The 12,119-nt window shown below is 39.2% G+C and overlaps 1 protein-coding gene across 2 annotated transcripts in view; it reads left to right on the forward strand.

The window, feature by feature from the left end:
* Nucleotides 1-12,119, forward strand: part of ubr2 (ubiquitin protein ligase E3 component n-recognin 2) — a 141,609-nt gene that overhangs the window by 72,207 nt on the left and 57,283 nt on the right. For both annotated transcript variants that reach the window (XM_041215180.1, XM_041215188.1), the window contains exons 14-16: nucleotides 4,992-5,120; nucleotides 7,364-7,547; nucleotides 10,255-10,316. In XM_041215180.1, coding sequence (XP_041071114.1) covers nucleotides 4,992-5,120; nucleotides 7,364-7,547; nucleotides 10,255-10,316 — 375 coding nt within the window. The remainder of the gene's footprint in view (nucleotides 1-4,991; nucleotides 5,121-7,363; nucleotides 7,548-10,254; nucleotides 10,317-12,119) is intronic.

Here is a 12,119-nt window from a genome sequence, read left to right on the forward strand (position 1 = left end):
AAAATGATTTTATACCATGAGCTACATTGCTCATGTTATGAGACGTCTTCTGAAAAAAGTGATTTTTTTTTCCAGTCAGCTTTCCTTGCCTGCCATGGTGTTTGAGCACATATGGCTTTGGAGTCTTCAGAACTGGGACCTTCTGTATATGATCCAACACCCCCTAATATCAATTGCTTGTCTTTTCATCCATCCTGGAGTTATACAGAATGTCCTCCTGAGATGACTTGAGTGGAAGGAGTATGATTAGAGGGAACACAGATGATCACTGGATGATCATATCATTATTTTGGGTGATTATATGGAGAAAAAAAAGCTTGCATTTATGTAAAAACAAAATACTGCGGATGCTGGAAATCTAGAACAAAAACAAAAATACCTGGAAAAACTCAGCAGGTCTGACAGCATCTGCAGAGAGGGATACAGTTAACGTTTTGAGTCCGTATGACCCTTCATCAGAACTAAGACATATAGAAATGAGATGAAATATAAGCTGGCAGAAGGGAGTGGAGCAGGAGAGCTCAATATAGGGTCAGTGATAGGTGAAGGCCAAGAAGAGACTGCCAAAGATGTTATAGACAAAAGGACAAAGGGGTGTTGACAGTGGTGATATTACCTAAAGGATGTGTTAATGGGGACATTAAGGGAAGCAAGCTAGTGGCAGATGGCCCTAGTGTGGGTGGGGTGGGGGGAAGGGATCGAAATGAGCTAAAAAGTGGAGATGAAACAATAGATCGAAATAAATTTAAAAATAGGGAAAAGAAAAAATATATAGTTGTAAAAAAGTTATAAATGATTGTGAAAAGGGGGATCAGAAAGGGGGTGGGGATGGAGGAGAGAGTTCATGATCTGAAATTGTTGAACTCAATATTAAGTCCAGAAGGCTGCAAAGTGCCTAGTCGGAAGATGAGATGCTATTCCTCCAGTTTGGTTCACCGCAACATTGCAGCAGGCTAAGGACGGATATGTGGGCTTGAGAGCAGGGTGAAGTGTTGAAATGGCGAGCGACAGGGAGGTCTGGGTCATGCTTGCGGACAGACCGAAGGTGTTCCGCAAAACAGTCACCCAGTCTGCGTTTGGTATCTCCAATGTAGAGGAAACCGCATTGGGAGCAGCGAATGCAGTAGACTAAATTGAGGGAAGTGCAAATGAAGTGCTGCTTCATTTGAAAGGAGTGTTTGGGTCCTTGGACGGTGAGGAGGGGGGAAGTAAAGGGGCATGTGTTGCAACTGCTGCGGTTACATGGGAAGGTGCCATGGAAGGGGGTTGAGGTGTAGGGGGTGATGGAGGAGTGGACCAGGGTGTCCCAGACGGAATGCTCCCTGCGGAAAGCTGCCAGGGTGGGGGGTGGGGGGCGAAGGGAAGAAGTGTTTGGTAGTGGCGTGGTGCTGGATTTGGCGGAAATGGCGGAGGATGATCCTTTGAACGTGGAGGCTGGTGAGTTGATAATTGAGGACAAGGGGGACCCTATCATGGCTCTGGGGGGAAGAGGAAGGTGTGAGGCAGGATGCGCGGGAGATGGTCTGGACACAGTTGAGGGCCCTGTCAACCACCGTGGGTGGAAAACCTCGGTTAAGGAAGAAGGAAGACATGTCAGAGGAACTGTTTTGGCAAGTGGCATCATCAGAACAGATGCGACGGAGGCAAAGGAACTGAGAGAATGGGATGGAGTCCTTACAGGAAGCGGGGTGTGAGGAGCTGTAGTCGAGGTAGCTGTGGGAGTCGGTAGGCTTATAATGATTATTGGTGGACAGTCTATCACCAGAAATTGAGACTGAGAGGTCAAGGAAGGGAAGGAAAGTAAGGAAAGTATCAGTGATGGACCACATGAAAATGATGGAGGGGTGGAAATTGGAAGCAAAATTAATAAATTTTTCCAGATCCAGACAAGAGCATGAAGCGGCACCGAATGAATATTGGTGGACAGTCTATCACCAGAAGTTGAGATTGAGAGGTCAAGGAAGGGAGGGAAGTGTCAGTGATGGACCATGTAAAAACGATGGAGGGGTGGAAATTGGAAGCAAAATTAATAAATTTTTCCAGATCCAGCCTTTCATGTTCTCAGGACATCCCAAAGCACTTGACGGCCAACTAAGCACTTTTGAAGTGTAGTCAGCATTGTAATTCAGGAATAATGAACCAAACAATCTCTCCTAGTGACTTTTTAAAAAATTATTGACCAGGGCACCCAGGTGAAATCTCCTTGCTGCAATCGAAATAATGCTTCCTGATCTTATATGTGCACTTGAGGGGGCAGAACGGTCCTTGGTTTAATTTATCGTCCAAAAGCCGGCACATCTGACGATGAAGCACTCGCTCAATATTGCACCAGAGTGTCAGTCTGGATTTTGTGCTCAAATTTCTGGAGTGAGACTTGAGCCCCACAATCTTATGTGTCTGAGACAAGAGTGTTACCAAACAGCAGATTAAATAGGTATGTGCCACTGAGTTAAATTCAGATTCATTTGGCCCTGCTTTCTTGGGTGGAATGGCAATTTCTGCTCCTAGCTATAGTCAACTTCCATTTGACTGCCAGGCTAATGGTAGAGTGTTACAGTTTAAGCAGTGTTTCTTCTACATTAAGGTCTCTACAGTGCAGAATTGGGCGTACTTGTATTTTTGTCCGAGATTGTGTGATAAGAGATTGGAAGAGGAGTACCTTCATTTCCTTAGCTATGCCTTGAATTCCAATCCCATAAACCCTCACTGATGGACAATTCAATGACCTTCTGATAATGCAATATTTGCTGTTTTAGAATTTTGAAATGTGAGTTTGGAGGCATTGCATTCTTATGAGATAACATTGCTTATCATGGGAAAACTAACTCCTTGGACCAGTTTTGGACATGTTGAGAACTTTTGTGAATTTAACATCGGATAATGGCAAAAAAAAAACTTTTGATGTTTCTGGTTAGGATTTGCTTGGTTTGTGGTCAATTTTTGAATGTGGTGGTCTCTTCAGTGAAAAGGACAGCCACACTCCTCTTGGCTTAGTACTGCACGAAAATTCTTGTTTATGTAGTGTGTTGCAATGAAGATGGAAAATGGAATTGCCTTCCTTATAAAGTTAACTAGGTTTTATGAATAGAAATATTCTTTCCATACATATGTTACAGACATGAACTTAGTCCACAGATTTGAGAATTTCCTGCATTTTCTGTTTTATTTTATATAGCATGCATTCATTTAACTAGCTGAAGCCTATTCATTTTAAAACAATGGTTTCATTATATGTTTCTGCACATAATTGATGCTGAAGAGGGCCTCCATTTTCCACTGCCACTCATGTTGAAAACCCTCCTTTTAAGAGATGTTTCTGTTAGGATTTCCTTGGTTGCATTGGTCTGTTCTAATGCTGTATGGAAGGTGAAAGAATGAAGAAGACTTAACTGGCTTGCTTCAACAGAGTTGTAAAAATTCACACTTAAATTGATGGAATTTTTTTTGACATGGAAATCTATTGCTGAAAAATAGTTGCAGAAGTGAAGTGCCATTATCTGTTGCAGTAATTTTTTGAATTTTCTGGTAGTGAGAGGTGAAGGAATACAGCAGATCCCAGCATAGCTTAATGAAAGCTCAAGCTTAATGAAATTTTGCAAACAGAATATAGAGACTGATCTGTGAAGATCCAAATTTCTTAAATTAGCTCTTAGACCAGAAGTAGTTACATTGTCCCTGTGAAAGCCTGAGTCTGAATCTCACATGGAACCCCTGTATTTCTTATCTGTTTCTTGGTGTTCGATACACCTAATTTTGGTCACATATTCACAGCAGTGAAAAAAATTGAAAGGCTGATTGTTTCATTTATAAGTTTTTAATAAAAACTTTTGTTTATTTCAAAATGATACCTTATGTTTTTGTATATTTAAGACTGAGAGACAGATTTTTGGTTTCTCAGGGAATCTAGCTTTTTGGGGAGCAGGCAGGAAAGTGGAGTTGAGACAGAATATCAGCCATGATTACATTGAAGGGTGGAGCAGGCTTGCAGGACTTCTATGGTCATCTACTGGCCCCATTTCTTATGTTCCTGTGAATTGTTTTCTTTAAATCGTCCTATCTGATGTGCCCCGCCACAAACTCTTTCTTAGTCACGAACTCTATTCCACTCCCTAGCAACTTCCTGAGGCTGAGTTGGAATGTTAGCAACCTTGGTGTCATATTTGACTTGAGGTGAGTTTCTGACCACATATCTGTGTGACCACTGAGACCACTTATTTCCATCTCCATAACATCTGACTCTGCTCCACCTCAGCTTATCTGGTGCTGAGACCATCATGTATCCTTTTATTGGCTGTAGACTCGACTATTCTAACTCACTTTTAACTTACTTCTGACAATTCTGCTCTCTGAAAGCTTGGGGTCATCCAAGATTCCATTGCCCTTATCCTTAAACACCTCAGGTTCCACTTACCCACTGTCCTGTGCTCGTTAACCTAGGTTGGCTCCAGTTGAGCAGCACATTGATTTTAAAATTCTTATCTTTATTTTCAAATCCTTGCATGGCTTTGCTGCACCCCCCCCCACCATCTCCGTAATCTCGCCCAACCCTCTGTGACACCTAATTCCAGCCTCTTGAGCATCTCCAATTTTAATTGTTCCTCTGTTGGTGGCCATGCTTTCAGCTGCCTCGGCCCTTAATTCTGAAATTTCCTTCCTAAACTGCTTCACCTCTCTACCTTTTTCCTCTTTTTTGATGCTTCTTAAAACCTATCTCTTTAACCAAGCTTTTGGCCACCTGACCTAGTATCACCGAATGTGCTCAGTGTCATATTTTGTTTTATAAGGCTCCTGTGAAACACCTTAGGATATTTTATTACGTTATAGGTACTGTGTCAACCCAGGTTGTTATTGTTGTCTAACTTATGATGCATTTTACTTAACTATTTCTTTAAATAACTTTATAAATTCAATAATTTTGTTAAATTTTTAAACAGACTTCAAAACATGAACATTTGTGGCTAACATAAATTACTTCATGTTCTCTTTTGCAGGGAATGGATCCAGTAACAAGACAAGTAGGTCAGCACATAGAGATGGAACCAGAGTGGGAGGCAGCATTTACCTTACAGATGAAGCTCACACATATAATTTCAATGATCCAAGAATGGTGTGCTTCAGATGTAAGTTCCAGTTCAGTATCGTACTTCATCTTCTGTAATGTTTCCCATGCACAAATTTTTTTTAAAATCTTTTATTAAGAAGGTCTAAATAACTGACATCTCATGGGATCATAATAGGAGCAGTAGGCCATTTGGCCCATTGAGCCTGTTCCACCATTCAGTGAGACCATGACTGATCTGGTTGTGGTCTCAGTTTTAATTTCCTGTTTGCCCCCCATAACCCTTGACTCCTTTGTCATAACAAAAATCTGTCTTAGTCTGCCTTGAATAAATTCAAAGACCCAGCCTCCACTGCTTTCTGGGGAAGAGAATTCCACACACCAATGACCCTTTGGGAGAAAAAGTTTCCCCTAATCTCTAACTTAAATTTGAATTCCTTGCCAATTCAGGAAACGAGGCATAATGTTGCCCAGGCCTTCAACATTGTGTTTACAGGAGTCGAACATTCTATTACAACCTTTCAATAATTATTTCAACTTGGTTAAACTTTCAGTTGATATGGTGGTGCGATTGTTGACTCCTGCAATTAGGACTGTAATCTCTGATCTGATTCATTCCTGCAAATAGCTTGGCTGATAGCATATTGCTAGGACAAACCACACTGGTATCCTTCATTCAGGCAGTTGTATATAAAGAGAGGTGTTTCCATTTGAACCATAATTTATATGACATAGATTGGATGAATTTTTCAACCAAGTCAAACTTCTGCTTTGTTCATTTCTGTAGGAAAACTAGTCTGCTCAAATACACAACTTAATCTCCTAAATTTAGATTTTTTCGTCAGATTTTAGTCTTAATCAGTACTGTCCAAATTTTACAAAACGAACATAAGTCAACTGTTACTGAGACTTATTTTTCTTTATATGGAATACTTGATTAAAGACTGAAGCATTCCATGTGATTTGAGGTAAGCTAACAGGTACTTAATGCTCTTTGTATTGCTTAGAAATTATATCTTGGAATCAGGCCTTTCAACCCAACCAATCTCTGTCCATCTGATTGATAATCATAATTCCTTGTGCCTGTCTTGTTCCTGTGTCCCTTCATTTCTTTTTCCTTTATCTTATCTATCCTGTTGTTAAACTTTGACATGGTTCTTGATTCAATTATTAGTGCATTCCATAGTGCCGCAATCCTCTGTATAAGCATTTGTTGCTCACCATCCTAAATCTTTTACACCTAATCTTCTATCCATGCTCTCTCATTCTTGATCCCTGAATCACTTGAAACAGGCCATCAGTACTGCTTATGGTATTTTTATAAGGTTCTTGCTGCACCAGCTACTTGAACCTTATGTTTACGTGAAGCACATTTAATTTATTTTTATGCACGAAACAAGTTTTGCCTTTGTCTGCCTACATGTAAAATTTGGCCAATACCTTGACCCTTCAAAGCTGCAGCAAACCTATCTGAATTATTTTTTGAAGGTGCTTCTCTTTCCTGCGTTCTTCCAATTACCATTTATGGTGTATTCATCCAGTTGACATAGCCTTGACAAAAACATATTTTTTTCTGTTCTCACCAACCATTTCCAGTATTTAGTACTTCAAGCTTTTATATATTGCAGATGTAATTCCATTTTGAGAAGTTTATAAATAAGTAAATAAATAAATGCATATAGTTTTTGCACCATTGAGAAAGTTTTGGTAGTTTATATTGAGGCTATATATTTTTTAAAGATCTTGCACAGCGTGTATTAAGTTTCTGTCTTGAATCATTTAATTTTGTGCTTCGATATTGATCAGTTGCTGTTGGATCATGGTTATTAACCTTCTCAATGTTGATAATAATCGGACGCTTCACTGAAGCGTGTACTCCAAAAATTATGGTGATTTTATTTTGCAGCGAAATGTTAGAGGAAACCATTTTTGTCATTAGCAAGTACACTTACTTCCTGTATCGTTAGCTGTAAAATAGGAGATATCTGAAGAAGTTGCAATGTGCGCAATACTATTTTCACTTTCTCAACACTGACGTGTAGAACATTTGCCCTGTTTTTTGGTTGCAGATTCAAAGCGTGTTCTTCTTCAGCCAATTCTGATTTTACAAATTTTTCTTCCTTATCACTACTGAAATTAATTTTTGGGACTTTGTAATCCTTGCCAAACTCCTCATACAGGCATTGCTTCTAAGAGTTAGACACTGTTTAAATGAAACTGAAGTCTTCACTGTTCCGTTCATCAGTATATCTGTGTTTCATATTTCACTAAAACGAATCTTGTTTTATTTCCTTTTTACTCCAGGAAAGGGTTCTAATTGAAGCCTACAGGAAGTGTTTGATTGTTTTATTGCAGTGTCATAGTGGGCCATGTGATGGAGAGCACCCTATCACTTTGAGCATGTGTGGACATACATTGGAAAGTGTACAGTATCGCGTATCTCAGCATCAAGTTAGCATCCATTTGCCAGTTTCACGTTTGTTTTCAGGTAATGATGCACACACTTTTAAAAAGAGCTTAAAAATAAAATATAAGAAACTGCTGGAAACATTCAGCAGGTCTCTCCGAATCTTTGGAGAATGATGCAGAGTTAACCTTTCAGACCATTGATCTTGCATTTTGCACACATATTTGAAAAAGCTCAGACCTGGGTGAAGCCTTCTTTAAATGCTCAGACACAGATCCAGCAAGTAATGAATTCTGTAGCATGTTTAAAAAGTGAGCTATTTTATTCAGTAACGCTCCAGTTGCTGGTGTGTGATCAAATTAAATAAATAAATGGCACACGGACAAATGGGTTTAGAAAACTATGAACTGAAAAGATGTTTGGTCTGTTCCTTTACAAGAAATACTTAATCATGATGCACAACAGCCATGATTGGAAGGATGTTATCCAGGGAATCGTTAGGTGATCAGTTTTAGAATGGGCAAGTTTCATCTTTCTAGTTGCTAAGTTTGCATTTGGTCAGAATTAATAGCTTAGCAATAACAAAATGGCGGACCCAGGGCAGTTGAAATTCCAAGCAATGTTTTTAAAAAACAGCCCATGTTATTTGGAGTTGAGCCAGCCAAACTCCCCCCAAGAGAGCAGCTGAGATATTGCACGAACATGTCAGTCTCTTGCATCATTTTGGATTGTTTTCTGATTGATTTCAGAAATGGCAAAATTGAGAGCCTGGGCAAAGACCTGTTGTCCACCAGTGGCCTGTATCCAATATCATTCAGTGCCAAGATTTTTCCATGCCTTATTTGGCTAACTCTCTTATGAAGCGCTTGAAAGTGCAGAACATCAGTTTTCAATCTTGGTCATTAATAGGACCAATGTCTTTAAGCCATGGTTCATCTATGTAGCAGTCTTCAGAATTGTTTGTAGCCCATCCAATGGGTGGCTCCTCTGCTGTCCGCTCGTTTTATCCTCTTAGTTCAGGAATATGTTATGATCTGGTTCAGGATCGTTGGCATTTAAAAAGAAACCTGAATGCTTCGTTTTGATCAATAGAACTAGGCCACAAGATTTCATTTTTTTTTAACGAAACAAGCTTTATTGTATATAAAGGAATGAAATAAAACGAGCAGTATTAACTTAATACAGAGTTATAAACCGTATTATTATGCACTCAGGTTTACTTCTTTCTTCCCCAAGAATTCTCTTATAAGACACATCAATCTTAAAGCTATTTACTTCCGTAGGAACCACACACAAGTATGTCACACTCCTCTTAAAATCTCCTCAGCTCCAGCTATTCTGAGAGGTAAAACTTTAATTTGCTGTCTCTCGAGTGGGGGTGTCCCTTGTTCTGGTTACTTTTCAATACTTCCAAGCTAACCTGTTGGTTGCTTTCTTTGGCACAAGTCTCTGTGATGGACCAGTGTAGATTCTTCCACTAGTTTAAAACTAGGCAGTCATCAAATCAATCCCTCACAAAATTCAAACCAAGATTAAGCCTAACCTGCATTCCATGCGGTTAATGATGAAGTTAGTTTGTTACTCTGCTTATAGCAAAGACCTAGCTAATCATCATTTACTTTGGCAATACTTAGTGAGCTGCAAACCACAGGAGGTCCAAACTGCAACTAAATCTCTGAGCAGCACCCAGATAAATTGAAACCACAGAACCTTCCTCAGCTCTACCCATCTCCATGATGACATAGCCTGCTCTGGACTGCCCTCAAACTGACCTTTAAGTTACTTATCCCTCATTTATAATTTATTTTTTAATCTGATGAAGCAAATAGGTTTTTACCATCTTATAGGGTTTACAGAATGCCTTTAAACTAATTTAGCTCTACCTCCCAAAACAAAAACATCTCTATGGACTGCACTTCTTGGCAAGCATTTCAGATATCATGCCTTTAGCTCTTTGGCTAAGTAAGCCAACCTGCTGTTTTATGATCTTGCTTTTGTAGTTGTTAACCCCTTAAGGCAACATGGCCCAACCTTTTAAGTGTACTCTGCTTTAATTGCATTCATCCCATTTTTTTACAGTTAACTTTTGGTTTTAGGAATTGAAGTTTATACTCTAAAACAAAAAGCTATATTCTAAAACACACGAACCATGAACTAGATACTCACAACAAATTAATATACAAATTCCACCTCATAAGCATGGGTCCCTATGGATCATGTACAGCAAGTTAGCACAGCCTCTCCAAAAAGTCTAACTTGTTCATGCAGAGTTTCTTCATCTTCCAAGGCCATACTGGAAAATCCTCAGCATAGTTGATCGTTATCCTTTTCCTTTGTCATGGCAGGAGTTTGCTGCCCCTTCAGAATATTTGCTTGACTCCTTCCTGTGGGTTTCGGTGACAGACAGTGCTGATTTACTGTTATTTATGTATCTCCCACTCACTGGTTTAGTCACTTGGTAAATTCATTGTAATTGGATATTTGTCACGTCTACACAATCTAAAATGAGTTCTATTTTGTTATATTTTAATTTATTTCTGACACAAACCCTTTAGTGTAGCAAATTGGAGATTTATTTGTGACACTGGTATAATGAGACAGTTCTACGATACCTGTGATAGCAAATTTTATTGCAAAATTAGTTTGGTAATCAAAACTGGAACAGTGTTTCCAAAGCACTTGTTCAACTTTGAATCACTTGGTTTCATTTCAAGTAAAGCTAAAGATTCAGAGAGATAACTGTGGCTGAAGAACAGTAATCCAGGATTATTTCACTTATTCATTTCAGGTCTACATGTACTTTTAAGCAAAACTGAAGTGGCTTACAGGTTTCCAGAGTTATTGCCCCTGGTGAGTATGATGCGTATTTTGATATTTATTAGAGTAAACTTCATTTTTAAGCAAACTGTAAGTATAACGCATCAAAACTAATTCTTCACCTGAAACATTAATCGATGATAGAATCATAGAATAGTTAAGAGTTACAACACAGAAGAAGGCCATTCATGTCTGTGCTGTATCTCTGAAGAAGTAATTCACCTCGAGCCACACCCCTGCCTTTTCCCGGTTGTCCTGCACATTCTTCCTTTTCAGCTAATAACTCAGTGCTCTCTTGAATGCCTCGATTAAACCTGTCTCTAGCACGTCCTTAGGCAGTGCATTCCAGACCCTAACCACAGAAGAAGTTTTTCCTTGTGTCGCCATTGTTTCTTGTGTCAAATAGTTTAAATCTGTGCCCTCTCTTTCCTGTTCCTTCCACCAATAGAAACAGTTTCTGCCTATCTACTCTGTCCAAACCCCTCATGATTTTGAATAGGTCTATCAAGTCTCCTTTCAACCTTCTCTTCTACAAGGAGGACAGTCCCAACTTCTCCAATCTATCTCGGTTACTGAAGTTCCTCATTCCTTGAGCCATTCTCATCAATCTTTTCTGCACCCTTTCAAATGTTTTCACACCCCTCTTAAAATGTGGTGTCCTGAACTGGATGCAGTGCTCCAGTTAAGGCAGAACCAGTGTTTTATACAGGTTTAACAAAACTGCCTCCTTTTTGTACTCTATACCCCAGTTGGTTAAGCCCAGCAAGCCGTATGCTTTATTTAACCATACTCTCAACCTGTCCTGCCACCTTCGATGATTGATGTACGTATACACCCAGGTTCCTCTGCTCCTAAATGTTCTTTCTAATTCTACCCTTTATTTTATATTGCCTCTCTGCATTGTTCCTACCAAAATGAATCACTTCACACTTCTCAGCATTAAATTTTATCTGCCGCTTGTCTGTCATTCTGCCAAGCTGTATGTCATTTTGAAATTCTACACTATCCTCCTCACAGTTCATGATACTTCCAAGTTTTGTATTGTCTGCAGCAGGATTCCCGACATCAACCTCTGCGGAACTCCGCTACAAACTTTCGTCCAGCCTGATAATCATCCATTGACCACTACTCTGTTCCCTGTCACTCAGCAAATTTCATATCCATGTTCCTAATGTGCCTTTTATTCCATGAGCTATAACTTTGCTCACAAGTCTGTTGTGTGGCACTTTATCAGTTGCCTTTTGGAAATCCATGTACAACACATCAACAGCTTTCACCTCATTAATCCTCTTACCTCATCAAAAGCTCAACTAAGTTAGTTAGACACGATTTGCCCTTGAACAAATCCGTGCTTTCCTTAATTGACTCTCATTTGTCCATCTTACCTACGAATTTCATCCTGAATTGTTGTTTTTAGAAGCTTCCCCAAACTTTAAACTTTTTCCCTGGGTTAAACTAAAATAAGTAATAATCTTTGACTTTACAAATAAGTTTGTGCATTTGCAATAACTTAAATTTTAATTCATGCAACGCTGCCTATCTGGATCTTCTGATATGTTATTTAAGTTTTTTTTGAGTGATTTTTAAAAAAATTAATTCATGATGAATGTTCAATCTATGCTTTTCTGATGAGCAGTGCACCAAGTGTTCACTGTATAAAACTCACTGAGAAAATTGCTGGCTAGCAAAGAGGAGCAGAAACCCTTGCCAAAAGATCTTTTCCTTTTCCCCTTCCTTCCATCTCAAATACAAGGATATGAATACCAATTATAATGTCTTGCTGCTGCTGAGTTTAATTATTTTGGTACAAACTGAGTTTCACATTGTGAATCTTCT

This window comes from Carcharodon carcharias, chromosome 2 (genome assembly GCF_017639515.1).
Source record: "Carcharodon carcharias isolate sCarCar2 chromosome 2, sCarCar2.pri, whole genome shotgun sequence".
NCBI classification, from domain to species: Eukaryota; Metazoa; Chordata; class Chondrichthyes; order Lamniformes; family Lamnidae; genus Carcharodon; species Carcharodon carcharias.